The 25757-nt window shown below is 47.5% G+C and overlaps 1 protein-coding gene across 9 annotated transcripts in view; it reads right to left on the minus strand.

The window, feature by feature from the left end:
* TASOR2 (transcription activation suppressor family member 2) overlaps positions 1 to 23427 on the minus strand; it is a 62096-nt gene extending 38669 nt beyond the window's left edge. For 4 of the 9 annotated variants that reach the window (XR_005104651.1, XM_037390446.1, XM_037390443.1 and 1 more), the window contains exons 1-15: positions 23102 to 23427; positions 18042 to 18255; positions 16643 to 16858; positions 13642 to 13787; positions 12052 to 12147; positions 10438 to 10510; positions 8943 to 9034; positions 8129 to 8266; positions 7880 to 8004; positions 7760 to 7779; positions 7556 to 7655; positions 6731 to 6831; positions 4970 to 5073; positions 1887 to 1959; positions 1701 to 1775 (exon numbers count right to left, since the gene is read on the minus strand). Coding sequence is in view for 8 of the 9 variants with exons in the window: in XM_037390446.1 (XP_037246343.1) it covers positions 1701 to 1775; positions 1887 to 1959; positions 4970 to 5073; positions 6731 to 6831; positions 7556 to 7655; positions 7760 to 7779; positions 7880 to 8004; positions 8129 to 8266; positions 8943 to 9034; positions 10438 to 10510; positions 12052 to 12147; positions 13642 to 13787; positions 16643 to 16805 (1306 nt within the window). In the remaining variant the exon portion in view is untranslated. Of the gene's footprint in view, positions 1 to 15; positions 150 to 282; positions 611 to 1700; positions 1776 to 1886; positions 1960 to 4969; positions 5074 to 6730; positions 6832 to 7555; positions 7656 to 7759; positions 7780 to 7879; positions 8005 to 8128; positions 8267 to 8942; positions 9035 to 10437; positions 10511 to 12051; positions 12148 to 13641; positions 13788 to 13890; positions 14075 to 16642; positions 16859 to 18041; positions 18256 to 23101 lie in introns of those variants that run through there. The other 5 variants (XM_037390448.1, XM_037390445.1, XM_037390449.1 and 2 more) reach the window with 4 other exon arrangements.
* Positions 23428 to 25757: the final 2330 nt, after the last annotated feature.

The raw sequence follows: 25757 nt of genomic DNA on the forward strand, positions 1-25757 counted from the left end.
GTGGTCAGTTCCCACCTCCAGTCTGCTCTCCAGGCATTCTTCGCCTTCACCTCACCCAACTTCAGGCATCACAGCAACAACCTGATCCCAGGTTTGACCTGGCACTTTGGATCTTCAGTCTGCCCCAGAAGCCTGTCTCCCTCCTACACCTAGAAAAGAAACTAGAAAAGTTGCCACACTAACAAAGCCATGAGCAGTATGTCCTTAAAGTTAGGTCAACCAAATTCAGGTATTAAAGCACCCCACATGGCCAAGTTACCATCATGTCTTCACCTGACTTACAAGCCCACTTTGTATGCAGCTCTTGAAGGAGAAAGTTTATAGCTGGAAGTTGAACACCGACAGAGACAAAGCAATCCATGCTCGGATGTGCTGGTGAGTCTTGTCAGCTCTTCTGCCGATTTATCTTCCAAGGAGGGGAGATGGGTATGTCCTGTGCAGCTCCGTCAGCAATGCAGTCATTTTGCAATGCAACTCACAGAGGCAGACTGAAATACCAGTGTGTGCTGGCACACACAGTCTCTTGGCTTGTCCCCAGGATGACTCAACAAAGAGCAAGCCAGAAGTTATGCAGATCAAAAGCCCCCTGTTTATATGTTGCTTGGGGATCTGCAAGACTAGAAGTATTACTGGTGGAGTGGACGCAGCGAGAAGTGTGCAGATGAAGCTGTCCAGGGGAAGCAGAGCTGTAACTTTTATTTATGTCCACAAGAAGAAATTGTAGTGTGACTACTTCCACATAGACAGTGCAGCAAAAAGCCAACAGTGAAAACGAGGCAAATTCAACAGAGGTTGAAGCTCATTCTTATTTCAAGATCTGCATGTTCAAACTGTGCAATCTTTGTTTTCTCTTACTCAGCACCTCTGTGTTTGTTCTACATGAGAACCAGCACATTTTGGGGCTGCAAACAGCCTGGATTCACCTCTCAGATCCCAGAGCTGTAACTCACCTTGATGGCAGCAAAGCACTGCAGCTCTGCCCCACACCATTTCCCTGCCCATCTCCTTCCCTCCTGTCATGCACCCTGATCAGTCATCATGGCTTTGCTACCAGTATTTACAGATCCTGCAGCAGAGAAATCACACAATACAGCTCAGCCTCCAAACCCTCTTTAGGAAGCAATGCCCCTTCCCCACCCCTCCTTCTCCCCATGCCAGCAGCAACGTTTCATGGAGTCCAGTTCACTAGTTATCTCAACAGAAAACAATTCAATTATTTTTTAGGGCAGGCTTTTTTCCTGCTGGTGTAGCAAATCACATCAGCTCCATGCTGGGTCCAGCAAGTGCCATATGTCATTTCACCCCCTAAGCATGGCTCCAGCGCACCTCTGGGGATGTAAACCAGGCTCTGCATGAGTCAGACTCCCAAGTGCACGCATAAGACAGTTCAGGGAGTGGATGCTGCTGAGAGGGAGCAAAGTAATTAATTGTCACTCCTATCAACTTCTGGCAAAGGGGCAAGGATGTGCAGTGAATAGGTGAAGCAGGGAACCTGGTTTACATCACCTTAAAACGAGGCATAGCTACAGAGAGAGGGAGAGGACTTCTCTCTCCTCTTTTAACACTCTTTGCACTAAAGCTGTGGGTGGGTCTGAGCAGAGAAATCAGCTCTTATAGATGAACATGTCTGTGAGGACCCTCTGGTGAGGATCCCACACCCAAAACACAGTGTCTGAAGCCAGCAAAGGGAACCTCCCTACCTCCCAGGCACACCGACCGGGATGAGGTGAACAGAAACAGGGCCAGGAGACTGACTGGTTCCTTGGGGTCAAACTCTGAAAAAAAAGCAACAGGTTTTGTTTAGACTGAGGGTGCCCACCCTCTGTCTCTAAAACAGAGCAGGATGTTTAAGCACAGATAGTAGTTTCTATGCAGCCATGTCTTACCATCATCTGATGCCAAGGCGGAAGAGGCAAGGAGGATAAGGACTCCTTGATCTTGTAAATATTTGATGATTGCCTGTAACAAACACTTAAAAGTTAGAGCAACCACTCCCCTCCCTCCTTAGCACACTTTGTATCACTCAGCAGGACTGTCAACAAGCCCTGATTGCTGGTGAGCGTGTGCCAACACCACCAGCTCATTCCCTGTTGAGGACACTTTGTTTCATGCTACTTGGGTCAACTGGGATCTGTAACCAAAAGTGTTCCATTTATGTTGTCACATAGCTCTCAAACTCCTTCCATCTATTTCTTAAGAAAGAAATATGTCTAGCCAAACTAGCCGTACATAATGAACAAGGTTAATAATTTTAGTTCCTTCAGTTCAAAAGCTCCTGGGCATCTCAGCCAGGAATTGCTTCCCACAGCTCCAGGGGAAGGTTCTCCCAGCAGGGAAAATAAGGCTGGACCACCAGCGTCTGACAAAATACAACACCATTCCAGCCACAAGCCTGACAGAAGTTAAGGCCATGCAGCTTGCGTATTAGCAGCATCAGTATCAATGAATATGTGAAAATAAAATAACTGCTGAGTCTAAGAGACATCTGCAACTGTCTCAGAGCTGGATGACCGCACATCTAGAAAGATACATGCATTTATCAAGGCTTTTCTTGTGTTTGGGTGTTGCTTGATGCCTCATCGCAGAGCTTGGCTTGGACTGCCTTTCCGTCCATGGGGAAACACATCTTTCCAGGAAACTTAGAGAAACTGAATAACCCTAGGGCTTCTAATGGTCTGTGAAACTTCACTGATCCCATTCACTACATTCAGACATAACAGAGAATTGGCCAAATGCCCACAGCCTCAGTTCTCCAGGACAGCAGAACTTTGGAAATGCTGAACAATGTCAGTGTAAGATTCACTACTCAGAGCAGTAGCTCCTTGCTTGGGTTATCTCAAGCCACCAGAGCAGAAGGGATAAAAGCCAGTACCCCTGCTGCATAAATCCAGCTCAACAAAGCAGCTGTGGTTTCTCATTGACAGGATGATTTTCAGGCAGGTGAAGAGGAAAGTCAAGTCATTAGGCAGCAGCCACCTGACACACAGCTAAGAGACTTGCTCACGGAAAGGAGTACAGCTAGCCTCAGGCAACCCCACCTGGCCCCAGCCACCCTTTCATTTTCACTTGGGCCCTGCACAAAGTGGGGTGCCTGGCTCACACACCACTGAAAAGGGAAGGAGATGGAGGGCATTCTTCACTTGTGCTTTTGGGAACAGCTGCCAAAGCAGATGCGCCCATGGGCCATTCAACAGCATGCTAAGGGGAGGGAAGAAGCACACCCCAAAGGGGCCGTCACTGTTTCCTCGCTGAAATAAGGGAGATACATTTGTCAAACTGGATTAATCTATGAGGGTGGGGAAGCTCTACAGAAACAATGCTCCTAATGGCTTTCAACACCAAATTGATCATGGCCACAACTCAACCAGCTCATTTCTGCTGACCCCTCTAGTGAGTCCAGCTCTGTTGGGCTTGGCAGGATGTATATTAAATCCTCAGTGGCTGCAAACATGGCGTAATGCACCAGAACAAGCAGTTGTCACAGATCCCAGTAAGAAAAGCACTTGGACTCTGAAAAGTGTTGATTAAAGTATCTTTCATTGGTGAGAAAAGGAGAAGAAAAGAGGGATAAGCTTATGTCCCTTCAGATGCCAGGAGCCTCAAGGTGCAGCATGGACAGATCTGTGCCCCAGCCAGAGGTCCAGCTGATGCTGCACACACAGTTCAGGGGTCCCTGCAGGCGAAGGGACATTAAGGTTGCATTTGCTATCCTCCTTATTTCTTCTCATGTTGTTACCCATAAAAGATAGTTTAATCAATTCTTTAGGGAGTTTAAGTGCTTTTCTTACAGGGACCTACAACAAACACTTGCTGTGGTATGTTACATGAGAGAAGCTGCACATCAGTGGGCAGCTCTTCAACACTGCTGCACAGCGACAACACTTCCAGGCAGTTCACGGGCTGCTGCCAATTTAAGAGTGAGGGGAGGATATGCCCAGCCAGACATGAGTTTACAGCCATGAATTTACAACCCTGAATCTACAGGAAGCATCAGATGTGAGAGAGCAACCAGCAGCAGCAAAGCCAAACCCAACCTAACCACAAATCCCAGTAGAGACACAGGTGCTGTGCTCCACAGGGGTGAGGATTATCCCTTGGAGTCACAAAGAGGTGTGACAATCACACTGGGAACAAAAAGACCCCAGCGTGCTGGGAAAAAGCCTTTTCATATAATATCACAAGGGAAATTCCCCATTTAAAAAAAAAAAGGATAAATCTCAACATTTTCAGAGCTCCCAGAAGCCCATGAGGTTTCAGCTGTGTAACCACGAGTGTCCAGCTGAGTGGGGGCTACTTTTCAGCCATGAGAGAAAAAGGCAGGCACATGAAAGTGTGCGTTTTTTACTTAGTAATTATCATTTTGGCATTGTGGGACTTTGCTTCTGCTTTCTTAAGATATATATGATCCCCTTGCTGTCCTTGTCCACCATGCTGTTGACAGTGCAAGGGGAAAAATCACTAATAAAGACAATAAAATAATCTAATTTGGCATAAACATAGCCAAAGGTGAATTCTGCCTGGCATAATGCCTTCTGCTCAGCAGGGCATGCTCACCCTAGAAGTCAGGTCCCAGCTCATAGTGGGTAATCTTCAGTTAACAGTTTAAATACAGAAAAGACTAAACTATGTTTGAGAACAACAAAGCAGGAAAATAATACCTAACACAAGGAAATTAATTTCATTTTGCATTAGTTCAGAATCTATGAATAATGTTACCAAAAGTTTCAAGAAATCATTTAAAACAGGGGTCCTCAAACTATGGCCCGCAGGCCGCATACGGCCCCACCCCCCCCCGGGTCCTCAATCCGGGCCTCGGTATTTACCCGGGGGTTGGGGGGGGAAAACCAAGCAGCCGCAGATGACTGCCTGCCACTTAATCTGCGCGCTGGCCCCCTGGTTAAAAAGTTTGAGGACCCCTGATTTAAAAGGCCACTTTCCTCCCAGAACGACAATGTTTTAATAAACTTACCAAGTCCTTTTCTTTTAGATTTTCTAACAACTGATCCATTTTATATTGATCCTTATTCGATATTTCTACTTCATACAGACTGAAGTAAACACCCTGAAAGCAAACTGCAGACAAAAGAAGAGAGAATTGATGTTGAAATAGTGCCTCTTGCATGAACTCTAAACAAGTTAAGTGCTCCTGGACCAGGAAGATGTGTGAGCAATTGGTGGAAGCACTGGGTTTAAAAAAAAAACCAAACACCTTTTTTTTTTTTTTTTTAATACCATATAAGCTGGTATATGCATTCATATTGCAGTGAGTTTCCTTTTCAACCCATGGTTCACAGAATATGTTTCCTATCTTACCCCTGCAGCTAACAGAAGCAATTTAACTAATGCTGCGTGCTTCAACAGAGACAGGGAGCCTTTCAGGAGGAAATACCTCATTCTAACATACCATATCCTCTTCTACTATGGAGCATCTTTATTCCACACACTGATCCCCAAAGGAGTTTAGCAAAGACAAGATCTTGGACCCAACTTACCCTCTGAATTTCACAGCAAAATTCTTCTGTTCAAGTATTTCCTCTCTTGCACCAGCTGATCTTAAGACTGTGGCTCCATGACACCTTCATCAAGTGTTGCTGTGGCCTCCCCTGACTTCTCCTGCCTCCTCCCTTGCCCTGGCACTATCCTGTGTCCACCTGCACTGTGAGCTGAATGCTAACCCCCAAACCAGGCTGGCTGTCAGCTGGCCTGATCAGCGCCCCCGACCTGGCTCAGCAGAGCCAATACATAGATGGGAGGCAACACTGCAGCAGTCCACACTTATTTTGGTGCAAGACGACATGGAAATTTACCTGGACCCTCTGCAAACTGCATGCAGAGCTCTCCATGTGCAACCTGCTGGTATCCATGCCAGTAACCACATCCACTGCAATGCACAGTCATTCACAGCCACTGGGAGCTCAACACCTTGGGGCTGAGAGCTGCCAGGCTCATCAAAACTCCAGCCCAAAAATCAATCAGCAGTATGAACCACAAAGTGTAATCAGACACAGGTCCCCACCTCCCCAGCCTGCACTGACCAGGACAGAGAGTGGTTGACTATAGGCAAGCAGGGTCTCTTAGCTAAGGTCTCAAGCTAAGGGGAGAGTACAGTCCTGCTCCCTCTTCCCCAAATCTGTGCTTTTATTTGCCGATTGCTGAGCCTCTCCCTAAGGTTTCTGGACTCCTCTCCCCTCTCATGCTGCCATTCACTGTCAGTCTCCTTGAAGTCAGAAGTAGGTTACCCATGACCCAAAGCTACTGCAGGTAGCCACATCTTTTGGCTTTGGCTGGCAGCTACCCCCACCTGCCCTGATGCAAGACACACTGGGTCAGATCCCAAGAGGTGGAACGTCCCTCACCTCACATGGAGATCATGCAAGACGAGGAAAGTTTGCTCCCTTGCATTTGCTCTCAGTTTCACCATGTCTGGCACCTTGCAGGATGGGAGCCCGGGTCTCAAAACAGGGTCTTCTCACCCTGTCCTGTCCCAGGAACAGGCTGATTAAAGGGTTTCTTTGGGAAGAGGATTACATTGTACCAGGAGACCATGTAAGTGTGGACAGGAAAACATATCTGTGCTGCCTTGGCATTTTTCCTTGTTTATCTGCAATCAACTACCCTTCGAGACACAGCACCCAGTGCCATGTGAACCTGAACTCTGACCCCCCGCGCCAATTCCTATGGCATAGCACAAGTATACGTTACTCATCATGCCGGCAGGTTTTGCACTCACCTTCATTCTCAATGTAATTTCTTTTCCCAAATGCAGCTTCTGGTAGCTTTTTCTTCAAGTCGGACAAACCCATGACATGGGTAATGTCCAGGCTGGGAGGCCTATGGGGATAAAGCAGTAGCTGGTGAGATCACAAGCCTAAAAGGCTCTCCGGATTAAGCACAGAAAGTTCTGGTTGCCCTGTCACCATGAAACCAGAGAAAGTAGCTCTGGAGAACACTGGAGAAGGTGCAGCTTGCTTAGCACTTTGCTGATTTGAGGATCCTGTTTGTAAACATCTCCAAACACTGATATTGTTGACTGTGTTACTGGCTGTTTCAAATTGCTGCCTGCTGGCTGGATTTTGACTGCTGAAGGTTTTAAGTATCTTAGTTTTTTGAATGCTAGTTACCTCAGTGTATCTTATTTGCCATTGTGCTGATCTGTAAACACAACTGGCTGATCATATATGCACCATCAAGAAGCCCACTTCTCACAAGGAGAAGAATCCTAAGCAGGAATAATTGATTTGGAATAAACATCCCAAAGCAGTTAACAAAAACAGATGACAAAATACAGTTGTTTCCAGCTGCAGTTCAGGGCCTGATCTCATGTCTTCATCCAGCTATTGCTGTGACACGGCACCGCCAGCTGCCCAACACCACTTTCCTAACACTGATGATTGCCCCCACAGTGCAGGTGGTAGGCTGGTACAGCTGCATGATGCTGATCAATGAAAGGATGGGGCAGGAGAATCAAAACTGGCTTTCCCTGGTTCAGACACCCAAAGATTTAATGCTTCACACTCCACAAATTGCACAGAAAGAAGAGGAAGGGGCAACTTACAGCTGGGCTGGAATCGTGGAGCTGTATGGGGTCCTTAGGGCGATGTTGCACAAAAGCTGGCCCCGGATGGAGAGCTCCCCCCTCCATGGGCAGTACAACACTACAGGCAAAAGGGAGAACAGCTCAGAGAAAGCAGGAGAAGAGAGAAGGGCAAACAGAGAAAGGTACATTTATAAAACAAACCAAATCACCAGATGCTCCTACCTTTGTGATTAAGTTCAGGTCTAGAGAAAAGGGAGAAAAAGAGGAACATTTAGCAATGGGAAAAGTAAAAACAGCCCACAAAAGCAACTAGGTATTTTGGAACGACAGCAAGTTGCTTACAGGCTCTCTATAGCTAAGACAGGCATTTCCTTCAGCTCCCTGTACCGGCAGGCGATGACTATGTATGGGCAGATCTGCCTTGGCCGCTCGGCAGTGCTGCCATCGGACACTTCATACACATAATACTGGGATGAGAAGGGAAACAGATAAAAAAAACACAAGGTGAGAACAAGCAAGGCACCTGGGCCAACACTGCGTTCCCCTGCAGACCGTGTTTGCTGCCTGCACAGTCCTGTTGCAAACAGATACCTGGCTCTGCTCAAAGGCTTGGCAGTGGCTGGTCTTTGATGGTGTGTTGTTTCTGCTCAAGGCGACATGGCAGTCATAGCCAGGAGATGGGCAGGTATAGCTGGTTGTGTAATTCTCAGAAATCACCTTGACCTTCCCCTGTGCCAGAAAATTAACAAAAAAATTTAAAATAATAAGAAAAATACACATAACTGTTCACAGAAACTTGTTTTAAAAGACCTCCTGAATCCTCCATTTCCCCAAAGACAGTATTGCTGGCAGCCCCGTATTCCCCACCACTGTGAGGGGGTTACATGCCTTTGTGTCCTTCCAAACATGAGGGCCTGACTTGGCAGAACTGGGCACGGCAGACAAATCTGCTCTGCTTAGGGGACCAAATGGGAGCAATGTGTTTTCAGTGTCAGCTACAGAAAGCAGGAACCAGTGGGAAGGGGAGAAAGGGGCCACATGCCAGCCCCGTGGAGGAATAGAATGGGGCTGTGATCTGAGCCACCTTAGGGCCCTCCCCTCAAACCCCCAAACACATGACAGTTCAGGGAAAAAGGTGACCCTAGGGGGAAATTCTGATCTCAGTGGTAGAATTTGGAAGGTCTTCTGCATCCTCTGCTGCCCTGCAGGCCACCAGTCAAGCCCAGCTGGATCTCTTGCTTTCTAACCTAACACATCCCATAGTAAAAAATCCTGACGAGCTCTCAACAGAGCCTATTTTACACCCCACCACAGTTACAGGCACCATTATCTCCTTAAAAACTCCTTGTACTGTATAGCGGCTTCTGAAAACTGTTCCACATAAAAAGCAAGATTTGTATTTTACCTTAATCAGCTTACAAATGACAATATAGCCTGATTTTCCATGATACCACGGTCTGGGATGAAGACAGTCTGCATACTTGGAAATATAAACTCCTATGAAAACAAAGCAATGCAAGATAATGTAAATCATCTGTTGAATAAAGCTGATTGCCAAAAAAGCCCTAAAGAGGACCCTCTTGCAGAAATGGGAGTCTCTGCAGAGCCAGTGCAGCAGATCAGAGCAGCACTTGCTGCCATAGAAAGGATGAAACTCTTTCTGACTCTTTTTCTTTTTTTGACTGCTGGTATGGAACAGCAATTATATGTTTTTCAGGATCAGCTCTAGGAAATGAGTTACCTTGGGTTTCTCCTGGGAGAAGTAGCCAGCTAAGGTTGGTTTTGCCCCACATTACATGAAAACATACTGAGTGAGGGCTTGTCTCTTACAGGAAGATCTGGTGAAGGGCTTCCAGGTCAGACTCCACGTGGGGCAGGTACTTTGCTCAATATGGAGTCACACAAAGACAATGTAGATGTTTATACAGAGGAAACACACACTACAAGGGTATGATAGCAGGCCCGTGGCATGGCACAGATCCTCCCAAGTCCCTTCCTTGGCTCTTTACGGCCCTTCAGCATCCCAGATGCCAATGTGAACCTTCTACCCTGTGACAAGGCCTATTCTGACATAGCTTGTTCCCATTCCTTCTCCACACTAAGGGCACATCATATGTGGATTTACTGGGGGCATGGGAGGGTTGGCTCTTCACTCCTGCTTTATCTTTGTAGACAAGACGGGTAGAGAAGTACCTGGAGGGGAAACAGGGACTGGGCAAGGGAAGGGCTACAAAGAGATAAACCACAGTATTAATCTCAGTCCATCAGGATTCAGATAATACACCCAGATGAATAACAAGTTCTTGTTTGGGTTTGCATTCACTGCCATTGACTGCTCAACCATTAGGTGTCTTGGCCTGCAAAGACTTCTGGGATGAGTACTGGGAGATCATCTGCTGCTGGCAGAAGAATTTCTCTGAGTAACGTGTCCTGCACTGCACATCTTGAGGCCCCAGACCTTTGGACAAGGAACAAGCACATACTGGAAAGGGCTTTGACATGTCATGATCCGCTCTGGTTATTAACAGGATTGTTGGCAAAAGCTCAACAAATGGACTCTGAAGAGCAAACTGGTGGGAAAAGCTGCCAAAATGCCACTTTGGTGACAAACGATTAACAAGGGATAAAAAACCTGAAAAGGAGAGATGAATTGATGATAACATTCCCTGGGGAAGATCGCATCTTCATCTGGTTGAAGGGGCAGAACGAAAACACTGCTGCTTGCTTGATCCAAACAAATGCAGTTTCCCATATAAGAAACACAGGTATCTCCATGAATCTTTGCAGTAAATAACAAGGCAGTACTAGGAGTTTGTCTGGGTGTTTGCTTTTATTTTTGAAGGAGTCAATATCCCCAGAACAGTGAACAGATCTCTTGACCTTATGAATGGAAATCTTACCTTTTGCTGGGTCACCAAGCGTGGAAATAGAACTGCTGTTTACACGGAGGCCTGTCTGACACACCTCTTTTGCCTTCAAAAGAAGAGACAGCCTCTTTTACCATCTATTTTCAAAGATAAGGGGGACAGCTACTGAAATCTGTAGCACAACAGTTGGTAAAAACACTTGCAACAGGCAAACATGTGCCACAAGTCAATTAGAGACCCTTACAGTCCCAAGACACCTGAGGTACAAAGGAAACTAAACACAACGTCCACAGGAAGAAAATTTGTTGTTTCAGGTACAAAATACTTGTTTTTATCAAGTGTTGTTACAAAAACCTCCATGGAAACAACAGCTTAGAAAAATCTGGAAAAAATCCAGCACCTCCAGAAACCACCGCAAGTGTAAGGCTGGACTTTGCACTTTCTTTGTCTGTGCAATTTGTGGAGAGATAAATGCAACGTGGATGCTGTGAAGGCAAAGGATATTTGCTACTCTTGTGTTCACCCCTCCACAGGCACAATTATTCCCTTGGGAGCATCCCACCGGCTTTGATTTAATCCATGTCCAAAGCAGATTCATTAAAGTGTACTAAGTCCAAATACATATTGACCAAGGAGTGACAACAGGAGCAGTCTGAACTCATATTATGGGAGAGAAATAAAAGCAAACCAGTCAAACTGTAGTCAGTCCCTTTATAAGCAACATGGGGCATGCATCACACCTAACTTGTACCTTCTAAAAGGCAAGCGCCTAGCTTAGACTAAGCCAGCTAGACTTCTCCTCTGAACAATGGAGAGGTCCTCCAGAGAGCAATTTAGGCCCAGGATTTTAGATGCCTGTATTAAATGAGGTCCAGCTGTGTTCTAGAGAGCTCCCTCTTTCCTAGGGTCTGTACCAGGAGCTCAGACACTCGGCACAGCCTGTTAATTTCAAACAGCCAAAACTAAGCCGGACAATTCTTGCACCCAAACTGAGACTGGAAGTGGTTTATTTTGCTGTAGCTCAATCCAAACTGAACAGAACTAAACCACATTCAGGCCATTCTCTTCCTGAACAAAACCATCTCTACTGTGATTTAGCACGGCACCATTAAATCACATTAAAAGTGAATTCCCACTAGATTCCCTGAACATCCTTGTATAGACAAACTCTCTTCACAAAATCAAAAGCATCCTTGAGAAAACGGGCAGGAGTAACTTTCCCAATAGCTATGTCAGGCACTCTCTCCAACTAGCTGGCAAAACCAAGGGAATTTGCCCAAATTACCTGACAAACTCCCATCTTCTGTAACAAAGCTGCTTTTTCTCTTCTAAGCCTACATGAAAGGTTTCACCTGGCTGGTGACAAAGGGAGACTCCTTTATCTCCCTGCAGAGGGCAAAGTAAGCAGCGAAATCTCAAACAGTAATTGATTGGAGAGATGCAAAATAAGATTCATCACTAAAACCTCCCAGGAGCTGCTTTCAGAACTTGTTCTTGACTGTTTGCGCAGTAGTAATTGCACTGGTAACCACAGTACAGCAAGCCAGGACACTTCAGTCAACAGATCTGCTGGGCTTTGGTGGGACAGAGCACACATGCAGGCACTTGGCATCAAACTTCTTAAGCTGAATAAATGTTTCAGATTACCTCTTCTTCATTATCAAACAGGAGAAATGCAAAGGTCTCCTCCAGCTCCTCCTGGCTGTACCCAGCGGCTTCCTTTGCTTGGGCAAAAGCTTTCAGCTGCAGAGGACAACAACACCACTTTGTTCTAGTCTGTTCAAGCCACAGCCAAGTGACACGTGTTCATGGTGTGAGGACAATGTATCCCAAGTACCTCCAGTCCAGGTCAGTACAGGGCAGCTGGCAGCAGCCAGGTAATGCCAGACCCACTCATGTGCCCACATATTATTTCCTCCCCCAGGCACACGCATACCCAGTCTCCCAACACAAGGCCCCCACTCCATGTATCTGTCCCTGCCTTTGTCCCCAGCAGAACATGTTCAATATCCTCCAAGGGACAGCAGGCACATCCAGCCCCACAGTGCCATGCTCTGCTCATCCTAGGGAAGTTCAGCCTTATTCCACCTCGCCCTCTTGCCACACATTGCCAGCTACTGGGGAGCTTGTTTCACTGAGCAGCTGGTGGAGCATCACATCTCACAGCCAGCTACGGCCATAAGAAGACAAATCATCTCAGTCATGGAGAAGATGCCTACAGAAAGTGAGATGCTTGGAGGCACCTCTCTTTTTCTCTCTCCACTGAGAAGGGAAGCCTAGACTATTTTGACTAGAGGCAGGTGCTATCATGCAACTACAGCTCAGACGGTTTGGCTACAGCCAAGTAACACATTACTCCAGTTTCTTTTGTGTGATAATTAAAGCAGAGCATGTTCTCAATGCCAACAGGGAGAACATCATGGGAGCAAACAGACCTGGGTCTGAGTCCAAGATGTTTTGGGGCTTTAATAAAAGAAGCTGTAGAAAGACAGGATTTTTAAAACAGGGTTAGATTATAAGGAAACAACAATCTCATCACTGCTTTTGCTTATTTTGGCTTTAGAACTCACAGGCAAATCAATGAATTACTTGATACCTGCTTTCCCAGTTTTTATCCAGCTCCACAGTGACTATCCCAGACTTAGGCAACCAAAATGTCTAAGCTCTATTTAATTCATGACAACAAACAGACTCATCACCTTCAGTCCCCAGAGAAGACAGCCTGTCTTCCATGCCAATGACCGCAGGAATATAGGGATAAAAGGCATTTTAAAAGTGGCTCTCTACATGCCCCACTCAGCTGAAGAAAGGGAAATGGAGTTAAATTTTGTGCCTGTACAGGTGTGAGGGCAGATGGAAGAAATACCACGGGGGAAATCTGCCTTGCTGTGAATCAGCACAAGTTTGATAACATTAAAGCTCTCTGCTAGGTATCAAACCAGGATTTAAACCTGCCCTGAAGACCTGCTCCAGGAACTGCTGTTGAATGTTTGTCAACACTGGCTGAATGGACTTTTGTTCCTGATCAGATTGGGAAGAAGTGCAAGAAAGCAAAGAAAAGGCTCCCTTCAGCCATGAACTGCAAATGGGGCTCTGTAAGGCAGACAAATCAGTCACGCGCTGCAAAGGGAAGACAGACCTGCCAATAAACTGGCATTTACAGATGTCTGCAGCTTCCAAAGAAACACCACCCTTCTCCAAGCTGCCAGCAACACCCTGCTCCTCCATCAGCCTTACCTCACTCCGGAAAACATCATTTTCCACCAGAATTGCTTGGCTGTACTGAAAGCCATCCTGAGATGTAGAGTCCAAGTAGGAGCTCTGCAGCACTGAAACTGCTGTCTGCAAAAGGGAACTTGACTCTTCCGACTTCAGATGGAAACCTGGAGGAAGAAAGCAAAAAAGCAGGTGCAGATATTAACTCTGGGTACCCCCAGACCAGTATGGGGCCTCAGCAGAGGCAGGCGGCAGTTGAGTGTGGCTCACCCACTACACAGGGGCCTCATTTAACAAGCCCAGATCTCTATGGAGCAAGATCAGCTCTGTGGCTCCTACTGGGAGCAGCAACTCCTCTCCAGCCATGCAACCCCCAAGTCTTTGTCTGCAAGTTGAACTGCCCTTCGGCAGGAGGAATACAGAGCTCTCTGCCAGTGAGTCCTTAAAGTTTTTCCTTGGCAACAGGAAAAAAAAAAAAATTGATAGCAACTGCCAGAAGCAAAGCCTTATGGTAAACAATTCTTACACTGAGCACATCAGAGTTTTCTCTTGTGCTCAAGTTACTTAGATTTGTTGCATGCTCTTTTACGGTGCGAGAGTTGATGTTTACACATAGGGAAACTGGTGCATGCTCGGTTCTTTGGGGTTATCTGTTTACTATAAAGATCTTCAGGTCTTGGATGAATGTGGTTTTCAATGCCGAGAGAGCAAGCCTTCCTTCAAATGTGCAGAGCCTTCTCGAAGCCCAAACTCTCTCCAGACATTTCTGAAATAAATCATCCCAGTAAAACACTTTCCAACAGCATCCCAGTAAGAAGAGGTCCCAAAGCAGTTGACAAATAAGTATAGATGCAGAAACAAAGGAAAGCACTGCAGTACTTGTGCTCTTACAACTGTTAAAATCCAAATATTAAATAAAGCAGCCACCGAGAAGCACAGGAAATCCTGGACTCAGTCCCTGTTGCACATCTAAAAACCTTTATTATTGGTGGTGATTCACGAGCTACGAAATTTCAAATCCCAAGCTGAGTTTGCAACATAGACACATTCAAAGGTTTATTTCTTCTGACCTATCACTTTAAGAAACAGAGTAGTTCATCTATAAGGAAAGAACTGCAGAACTGCTGAGGCCTGCCCAAAGAACAGGTTTTGCATGTTTTGCATGCTGGTCGCTCTCTAAGAAAAAACACACCAAAATTTTTGAGAATTGGTGAGTTTTTGTTTTAATGTCTAAAACAGAAAGGCCCACATTCCTCTGGTGGTGAGCAAGACGGCATCTGTTGTAATCCTGCAACCCACTTGGGAGTTTTGCCTCCTATTTTTAAAGGGTAAGTTTTAATCATTTTCTTCTTTTCCACCCCTCAATTAAAAAGAAGACGACAGAATCATTCCCTATGTCACAAATCTTGTTATTCCTCTTGAATTACTAAAAGGCTGAAAAAGGACCTAATATAAGGAACAGGAAAAATAACAGTTCCAACCGCATGCATTAAACTCATTTAGCTACACTGCTCTAAGCCAGTTCAGCCAGTGAGCACTACAGGGCTTAACAGGGGAAAGGAGACAGCATCTGCTTTGTGACATCAAAAGACTGATCTGGACAAGGCCAAAAGTGGGAGGATCAAAAAACTGTTGTGAGAAAAGCATGTATGGTGGAAATGGAAATTGGGAACACAGAAAGGAAAGTCTTTAGAAGTACTTTTGCCTCTCCTAATCTTGTACTGGGATCTTTTATGCCCTCTTGTATTCACTTTCTAAACTTCCCACTTTCAGGTGATGCCTCTGTAATTAGTAGTAGTAGTAAAAACACAAGTGAAAAAAAGCCTCTCAAGAGCAAAAAAAAAAAAAAAAGAAAAGAAATAAAGAGGTCTTCCATTTCTCTCTCAGTATTACTGTTTTCTCTCTTTGAGCATAATGAGGATAGGAAAGGATGTTCTGTTTCCTCACTTTTTTTCCCTCACTTGTCTTCTATTTTGCTTTGTTGGGTCTCCTGCATCCTGTGGCTCTCAAGGAATCAGCCAGGGAGTTCAGACTCCTCCATGTAAATCAGATCAGGGAATTAGGTCCAAGCTCACAGCTCTGCTCAAAGGTTTGGATCAAACATAACATTCCTTTACGCTTCTTGCTGGAGCATCACAACACTTATGTCCAGAACCATCCTCCGAGGAAAGATAGCCCCATGCCCAGCACCTTTTCTGCTACTCTAAACAAGCCCAGCTACCTCAACTGTGCCTCATGTTCCAAAAGCACAGGACTGCAGCAGGTGTTACTTAATTTCACAGCTTCAAGCCATCTCATTTTTCAGGGTGCGATATTCTGCTTCTCCTACTGCCAGCATCTTGCAGCTCTCCAACATCAACAAGTTTGGGGTCTTAGAGCATGAGAAAGGCCATGTCTAAACATGCAAGCTGGGAGCCAGTCATGTGTTTTTATGCTGAGTACGTGAGACACCAAGTTGACAAAGAGAGATTACGGAGTTAAAAACCCCACTGAGTGCAGAACATATATTGAGGGTATGAGGCACTAAATTAGCAAAAGAATGAGATATTCTGTATCATTCAGGGGTACAAGCTAAAGGCTTTTAAAAAAAGGCCTGGGAAGCTCTCAGAAATCCAACAAAACCGGCAGTTTTGCAGATGATAACTCACACATTTGTTCCTCCCTGCAGGTTGAGCTGCAGTGTAAAAATGAAAGTCCAAAAGGAGAAAAAAAACCACGCTGTAGTGATACATAAATACATGAGCTGACACAATCACAGAGCATGGCACCAAGCCCAGCAGCTTGCTGTGACCCTCATCTCCCCTTTCAGATTTAAGGGGTTCCTTCAGATCTGCTCCCACCCTAAGGAAGGGTCTGTGCTCACACAAATACATGCAAAACCCTGACACATTCCAGGTTTCGTTTACAGGGGCAGAAGGCCCTTGACAGTCTCTGCACAGGCTGCAAGGAGGCAAAAGTGAAAGTGCCTAAACCAGAAGTAAAAGTGAAAGTGTCCACTCCCCGCTGAGCAGCTTAGACATACCACTACCACCATGCAGCATCCTTAGGGAACTGGACTGACTTCTTGCACAGGGTTGGACAGACAGCAGAGATGCACAGGACTGACAGCTGGAGGACAGCTGCAGAAACCCAGCACAGGTCTGTACCAGCACGGTCCAGCTGAATCCACAGTGGGTGTTTTCCATGCCCTGAAAACCTTTGGAAAGGGATTCACAGCCTGTCCTGGTGATTTTCTACCCTGACAGCAAGGGAGAAAAAACAGTCACCTTTGCAGCTCTTAACATCTGTTTTCAATACTGCAAGTAAGGCTGATCTTTCCCTTGTGCTGTGGTTGTGCAGAAGTCGGCTTCCAACAGCCTTGCATCTCTTGGAAGGCTGCTAACCTATTCCTCCCTCTTCCTGCTCTAGACTTAAAGCCAGCTCCTTTGACCTTTCTTCCCCAATCATACCTGCAAATGTCTTGACGTGTCCTGTTCTGTCCTCTGCAAAGCATGGGCTAAAGCCAGCCTGAGCGGACATGCCCAGCTGGCAGACATGCCCAGCCCATCTGCTGTGCTCCCCTTTCCAACCCAGGGCTCCTGCAGGTGCTGGATGCCCATCAGGAAGGCCAGCTGTGGCCAAGAGACACAACTTCCCAAAACCAGGATCCTCTTTTGGCTCATCCATTTTCATGTGACCTCTGGATGGCCTCACCATGCAGAAGCTTCCAAAGTCAGCCCAGGAAGAAAACCCATGGCTTTTGAACTACTTACTTGTAAAGACTTGTACAGAGAAAAAGGTTTGCTTTTCTTCCTGTTTTTTTTTTTTTTTTTAACCTTTAGATTTTAAATAAAATGCAGTGCTTGCTGCAGACATTTGAATGCTGTCAAATCTCCAAAAGTCTGCAACCCAGCACAGTCAACACGTACTGAACACTGCCACACTGCTCACCTACAGGGCTTTCAACCTGTCCTTGGCACGGCTGCTCCTGCATGTTCCTTTCCCACAGCCCTTCTCCATCTTGCCTCTCTTCAGCCAGGATTTCCTCCATTTTCCTGGCTCGGTCCCATCGTTAGTATGAGTTGTAACAGCAGGCATCACTGGCTGTGTCAGCTCTGGCACCGCCACATGCCACTCCGTACCATCTACAGTTCATTTACTGCCAGCTGAGACTCCTCAAGATCATCACTCAAACTTCTTTGGGTCTTCTGAAGTCCACTGTCTCTCCCCTGTTTATAGTCTCCCATCCTGATTTTGCTGCTCTTACTCTTTAGTTTTACTTTCTCATCACCTCTAGCACACAGTAATTACGACAATTATATGAACCGTCCCTTTTAACTCCGTGTTATAAAACTCCACAGTACTACATGCTTGACTAGCTATCTACCTGCAAAATTCTTTCAGCTATTATGTGAGATGTACAACCAGTATGACACACTCACCAAACCACTCCCAGAAGTGGGGCCAGTCAGCAATGGAAAAGTCTCACTTCAAAGATGATCCATGTCGCTGAGTCCAGAGTCAGCCAGGCATCCCCAGTGAGCAGGACATCATAGGACATCAGTCCCTAAATAGTTGTTTAAATATACTGACAAAGAAGGATGTCTCTTCAGCCAGCAGTCCTGAGACATCCCTGATAAGCTCAGCCAAAACCTCCTTGATGGGAAGCAGGTGGCAGGACAAAGAAACAGATAATGAAAAACAGAAGTCAGCAACTACTATTCTAGGGACTGATCATGAGGAGTGAATCTGTTAGCAAATGAAAAGGGAAAAGGCCTCCCACTGGGGATGGAAAAGGTGGCAAAGGTTGTACCATGGGCTGTCTGGCAGAGCCAGGAAGGGCTCTAATAACAAGTAGTGCTTTTTTAAGATCTTGCTGTGGGATGCTGCAGAGGAGTTAAAAAAAAAATCAGCAGGGGGGGAGAATCTATTAAATGCAAAGATTCCACCTCTTCCTCAGGAAGTCCCTGAGCCACACACCTGTTCATGTGGTATGAGTTTTCAGGAGAAAGAACGCTGCACCTTTGTTTACATACTTTTCACCAAGTGGTCACTCCTGGAGTCAGGATACCAGCCAAGATGAATCTTGGGTCTTAGCTGGGACTGTCCATTAAATTAGCACAAGATTTTACCCCTACCCCGACGCATGGAGCCAGGCTGATGCCAGATGATGGATATGCAGTGCCACATTAGTGTGACGGCAGTAGGAAGCATCTCTTACTCTGTGTGATGCTGTCATGGACAAGACAACTTACTGAGTCAATTATCCTGCAACTACTACGGGCCTCCTGCAAGCAAATCATCGTAACAGACCATTACAAACCACCTCTCTGCAACAGATGTTTCCTCATACTCTCAGAAAGAGGGTGGTTGCCTTGCTTGGAGGTTCAAGAGCTCTCCTAACCGTGGAGCTGTTTTTCCCCAGAGGAACCAACCACTCAAACTGCTGGGCAAGGTGGGGAAGTTTTGGATGGCACAACTCTCTAACCTTTGCATTTAGCCGAGAAAAGCAAGCAGGCTAATGCAGTTCTGCTCTCCTAAATTAACATCCTTGGCCTAAAACGCAGGAGTTATGTCCCTTTTTGGGGTCAGATGGTATCTTTTGCAATCTCCTGGTTTGATGTATTTAAAACACTCTTTCATAGCGAGACAAGGTGATTGCTGCCAAACTGAAAAAAAACAGGTGCTGGATTGTATTTTAAATTACATCTGAGATCAGGCAGCCTGGGAATGCAGATATCTAGGCTGCAGGAGCTTTTGTAATGCTTTTAATCTCAGTAACAGAGACTAACAGTATTTTTTTAGATTACTTTTAGGAGTCAGGTGACGCAGGGAACCTCTTGCATCCTCTCAGGAGAGCTACCACTGTCCAGAGGACACGCAACCTTTACACAGACAGGTCCACTTGAGCACTGCCAACGCAGATTTAATCTCACAGCAATATCTGAATTCATCTAGTTGGATGGGGAGAAAACATTATTAGTTTCCTCATGAGTAGGGAAGGCTATGTTCCTACACTATGTAAAAAAACCCCTGTGTCATAAGGATTCTCAGCAAGCCTGGTTGTTCCAAACTGTGCCCAAAATTCCTACCCAGAGAAGGCAGCCCCAATAAGACTGTACATAATTACACAGAGAGCAAGGGAGCTGGGCTTGTTTAGTCTGGGCAGAAAAGCTGGGGAAATCCAACTGCAGCCCACAACACCCTGACGGAGAGTCACAGAGATGTTGAAGCCTCTCTTCTTGCACCAGCAGATGGAAAAAATAAGGGGAAACATCTCAAGTTGCACCTTTGGAGGCGTTCAGACTGGACAAGAGGATTAAATTTTTTCCTTAGAGAGCGATGCAGCCTCAGAACTGGTCACAGAGAGGTGGAGGTCCCCATTTTTGGCTGGGCAAAGCTACAGCTGCCCCACTCTGACGCTGGTGAAAAATATACTCAGGGTAGGAGTCCTATACCAGAGAAACCTTCCAAGTAACATTTATTTGATTTTATAACCTCCCTCCTGTTAGTGTCAGCCGCTCAAGTAATTGAGGATGTGGTTACTACAGGTTTTCCCTCGTTAATTCATTGCAACGGCAGTTGTTGCTGCCTTTCATATCAGCAGATGCTCCTCAGAGTCCCCTCCTGCCACAGCTCCCCTCTTCTATCATCTCATATAGGGTTGCCACCTGTTGTAGGTTCACTCAGCTGCAGGTGTCTGCAACTGGATCTTCCAAAATCTAGCACCAGCACAAGTATTTTAGCACTTAGACAACTAAAGATAACCTCTTCTTTGCAAAACCATCCAGTCAAGTGACTCTGCATGCTAGTGCAGTAGCTGCAATGGCCTAAGAGTGAGACTTGACGTGCTTTGACCTTGTGGGAGAGCTGTAGACTCACGCACAGCAAAATAAAAACCCACTGATGATGGGTTTGCCTTTGCTAGGTTACGTTTCGAGGATCCCTTGCACACAGCCCACAGACACTACATGGAAACCCACATGTTGAAACCCAGGACCCACAGAGCAATATCCAGTCCCTCCCAAGAAACATCAGCCTGCTGCCATGTGAGCTGGAGTTCATCTACTGCCTCCTGGGACCCTGAAAATTGATGCTGAGAATGTCCTGGATCTAAAGGCCATGAGCTGCCAAGGCAACTGCACACACTGCAGCGATGTCCAGGGCCTCCCAACACATAGGCAGCCTTGTGAGAGCAACAGTTCATGTGTTAAAATGATCTCCCAAAGGCAGAACTCCCCTATTTGGGAAAAGAAAAAAATCCAACCCAACTTGTTTGTGGCTGGAGAAAGCAAACATACAGTTCCCCTGCCCCAAATCCTGCAGCTGCATTCCTCCAAACTGCTGGTTACTTACTCCTTTTGCCTGTGAGCAAGCCTGAAAACTTCCCAAACAGGGATACATCCTTCCTTTGGTGTGGTTTGTTGCATTACTTTTGCTCTCACCATAGATGCTCTCCTACCAGCACTGACTTTCCCCATCTCTTATTCTGCTTGATAAGGCAACACAGTTCTAAGCACATGTCCTCTGTGGACCCTTTGGCTGAGGAAATTACCGAGACACACTTACAGTTTCAAACAAAACCAGAACCAAAGCCAAGTACTAAAATCTCCATGCACACTGACTCCAAAAATCCCATCAGAACTAGCAGGTTCTCACCATCTCACCATCAATCCCCGCACCCAAGAAAGCCAAACTGCACAAAAACAGCACTTACCAAAAATAATAAACATTTCCCTTTCCTGTCTCAACATGATTCTAATCAAGAACAATCAGTTAGTCACTTCAGCAGGTGTCCGAGTGACTAACATATATATTTCATGTAATAAAACCAGTCTATTCTACCAAAGCTGTGATCCCACATGCATTTTGGTGGCCAGCTACAGTGACCTATGCAAGCCCTTGCCCCAGTGCTTCTCTTCCCCTCCTGGCACAGCTGGGGCTGTATAATGAAGAAAGTCAGGAAAGTGCAGCAGAAAATAAAGTAAAAGAAGCTATTTTTAATCCAGATATGTTCAGCAATCTAGACTGCTCCATGGCTCCACACAAAGAATTGTACCAACATAGTTCAAAGGTGGGTGGATGTAAATGTTACGGGGTATTGGGGGTGAGTATCTGGGAACAGGGAACATTTAAGCTAGCTCTGCTACTGCCAAACCCGCCAGGTTTAAGAGGAACACTAAAAATAGACCAAACTAGTATGCAAAACCAGTTTCAGTGCTGGGTGATACAGTGTCTGGTCCTAGGCAAGTATTGACCCTTCTTATCGCAGCAGATAGGGAATTCTCTGACAAAATGATTTTTCGATTGGAAAAACAGCAATTTCTGTGAAATCAGACATTTTCTTGACAACGTACTATATCTCACAAATTCATTCAGGTGCAGACTGGTAATTTCCAGCCTCAGCCATAGGACAGCTAGTGCCCGCAGAGCCCCATGTCTGGCTCACTGTTCATTACCAGTCTCTTATAAGCACTATAATGAGATCTATCAAGCAGCACTAAGAAACATCCACTTTGACCAAACACTTGAGGTAAAACCATGAGGTTAATGTTCTGACTTGAATCCCCCACAGAGCAGAGCTTCACCCAGCATCTCCTGCATTCACAATGAGCACCAAGCCACCAGGCTACTGATTATTCTGAGCCAGGCAGCCTCTATTGCACATTTAAAAAAAAAAACAAAACACAAATGCAAAACCAACGTTGTTCCCATGGAGTAAGGAACACGTTTTACAACTGTTTTTGTGCCATCCACTTTCCTGATTGCTTCATCTACCCCAGACTTTTATCCACCACCCCCCATAAGGAGTGCAGGCCTACAGCTCAGCAAGCCCTGCTCCTACCCAAGCCTCTGCGGGACAATTAGTTTGAGGACAATCTGGGTGCAGAACTGTGCAGGACCAGAGGAAAAACATTTTTTTACCCCTCTTCTGGGGCCAATTTCCAGTCCTGCAGGGCAGCACAGCTGCTCCACAGCACGAGCAGAGGCCTTCCAGCCCCCAGTTCCGTACGCCAGCCCTCAGGAAAGGAGCAGCACACAGCCGAGCTGTTTGTATTTCCACGTCCTGCTCCTGAAGGACACCTGTACTGACCAACACGGCTCCCCAGGGACAGACCGAAGCTGTGTGTGGCCACAAAAAACTGAAAAGGACTGCGGCTCTCCCAGCTGCACCGGCCTTGGGTCTGCTACTGGCACCAGCGGGAGCTCGGAAAAGCCAACGTGGCCTCAGCAAGGCAGCCAACGCCACATTAAAAAAGCTGTTTTCTAGGTGTCGAAGGCCTCCAGGCGCCCAGGAGCTGGGGGCAGGTGCCTCACGGTGCCCCTCACCCTGCCAGGGGCAGGCACCCCTTCAAGCTCGTCCCCACCGGGCCCCGCAGCCCCGGCTCTGGAGAAACAGGGGCGAAGCCGGCTCGGCCTCTCCTCCTCGGGCGAAGGGTGGGACTGAGCCGGCCGCCCTCCCCGCGGCGCGCCCCGCGACCGCCCCCCGGGCCCCGCTCACCCGTGCCCGGCTCGCCGGCCTCCTCATCCCGCCGCTCGCCCATGCCCAGGACTCGCACCTCGCCTCTCCCCGCCGCTCCGGCCTTCACACCGCCCGCATGCCGGCCCGCCCGGCCCTCGGCGCGGCTTCGCTCCCGGCGGGGCCCCGGGAGGGCGCGGCGCTACCGGGCCGGGCGGGCCGGCGGGCTCAGGCGGCGCGGGGCGGCACACGAGGCGGGCGCGCCGCGGGCCGCCGCCATCCGCCGGCCCCAGGAAGTGAAAGGGCGCCGCGGAGGGACGGCGGGGCGGGGAGGCAGGGCCAGGCCGGGCCGCGCCGGGGGCGGGCGGCGGCAGCCGGGAAAAAAACAGAAAGTGAAAACTGAACCGGAAAGAGAGGGCGGCCGCGCCCGCGGCCTTCCTCTTCCCGCGGGTCACCGCCGCGCCGGCCCCGGCCCTGGCCGCCACCGGCCCCTCACCGATCACCTCCTGGCCCGGGCACCTTCCCTCGCCTCGGTCTTTCCCCCGGCCCCTTGGTTCGGACCTCGCCACTGCCTCTCAAGCCCTGCCCCGATCGCCTCGGCGCCTGTCTGCAGCTCTTTCCTCAGGTTTCCCTCGGCCTTCACCCGCCCTGGGCCCTGTCGCTCACCTCAGCGCCTTCTGCCGGCACCTTGTTTTGGGCCTGCCCTGGGCCCCTTCCCCCGCCACACCTTCCTTCAGCCCCTTCTTTCGGGCTTCCCCTCAGCCCCTCCCTTTGGCTCTTCTCTTGGCCCCTTCCCTCAGGGCCTTTCCCTATCTTTAACCCTTCTGGCCCCTTCCCTCATCTTTCCTCATCCCATTTTCAGTGGCCCCTACCTCAGTGCCTCCTCCTTGGCCTGTCCCTGTTGCTGCTGCCTCCCGTGGGGTGGGGTGCCCACGGGGACCCTCATGGAGTGGCTCCTGGCCCCACTTCACACCAGCAGCCCCTGTGCAGTGGGGTTACTTGGTCACCCCTTTTAAATAGGACTTTCTCCAAGATGTTAAGAAGTGCCCTGTGTCATGTGAGTGTGTGTCCCTAGACATTCTAGGTTTCGCTCCTCTGTTGAAAACATGGAAGCGTTTGGCCCGGGTGTGGATTTGCTCCAGGAGTGGAGGGATAAATGAATGTCTGACCAGAAGAAGTAGATAAATAGATTCCAGGTGGTAGATGGAAACTGGGCTGTCTAGATCAGCCCAGCATGGAGACATGTCACTTGAGTAGTTGCATGTGAACCACTAGACCAGGTTGCTTCAAGCCCCATCCAACCTGACCTTGAGCACCCCCAGGGATGGGGCAGCCACAGCTTCTCTAGGCAACCCATGCCAGTGCCTCACCACCCTCATAGTGAAGAATTTCTTCCTAATATCTAATTAAATCTACCCTTTTTTAGTTTAAAACCATTCCCCCTTGTCCTGTTGTTCAAGGTGGGGCTCGGAGTAGCCTGGTCTACTGGAAGGTGTCCCTGCCCATGGCGGCAGCAGCAGCAAAACATGGTGATCTTTAAGGTCCCTTCCAACCCAAACAGTTCTATGATAAAACTATCTTGCCCCTCTTGGTCAGGTGAATCCTATAATTTGTCTCCTCCTTCCTAAACCACTTCCTCTCACTGGGAGCATAAAGAACACCACCTGTGCCCTAGATCCTTTTCATGTTGCTCCAAGAGGTATATGGTCTCTTTTGATGGTTCTGAGTTGCCTCATTTGTGAGAGACTGCACTGGTGAGGCCCATCATTGCCACAGCAGATGTGTTGTCTCAACATTGCTAAACTCATGCCATCACCACAGTGAATGCATTGTTAAGGCAGGAAGATAACACCACTGCCTCAGAAGAGATTTAAGGCAGGAAGATAACACCACTGCCACCAAAACTGACTGACGCCATGGAGCAACAGGGGAGGTTGACCCTGCAAAACTTAACCAAACCCCTGTGCATGTGCCCAGACTTGAGGTGAGGGGGGTCAAGATGCCTGGAGGCCCCTGAGGAATGTTGGACACCAATGTTGGGTGGGGGGTGTGGTTGAGCAGAACAGCTTGTAACAACTCTATAAAAAAGCAGAACCAACTAACGCGGGATGGAATGTTCCCCCACTAGACTTAAAAATGAATCAAACTTATCGGGACGCCAGAGCTCTGGGGTGGTAGCTATCGCTCTGAACTCTTTCCATTCTTTCCTTCTTTCTTTTCTTCCTTTCTCTCTCTTTATCTCTCTCTCTCCCTTTGCATTTGCAGATTTATTGTTGGGCAAATAAAGTTCCTTGGCTCTTGACTCCGTTTTGAGTCTTGATTCTGTTCCTGAGAATACAAACAGAACCATGCTCTGGTCTCAGACCGGCATGTGACACTCATTGCAGTATTGTCAGACTCTACATGGAACAGTAGGAATGGATGATAATTTTTAGGGTTCACCAGGCTCAGCAGCCTCTCAGGGATGCTGCGAATGCAGCAAGTAGTCAATGTTGTAATAGATGTTGGAGCAGGGAACATGATGATCTGGGCTTGCCCAGCCTCTTACGTAAGGGGTTGTTGTGAACACAGCATGCTGCATGATGGGTCAATGGTTGTGTTGCATGGGCATGCATTTGGCTGTGCTGAGCAATGAGTCTGGTGTGTGCTTGGCAAGGAACCCACCTGGGATTTTGGCAATGACGTCTGTGGTGCTGTG

Source organism: Falco rusticolus, chromosome 5, assembly GCF_015220075.1.
Source record: "Falco rusticolus isolate bFalRus1 chromosome 5, bFalRus1.pri, whole genome shotgun sequence".
NCBI classification, from domain to species: domain Eukaryota; kingdom Metazoa; phylum Chordata; class Aves; order Falconiformes; family Falconidae; genus Falco; species Falco rusticolus.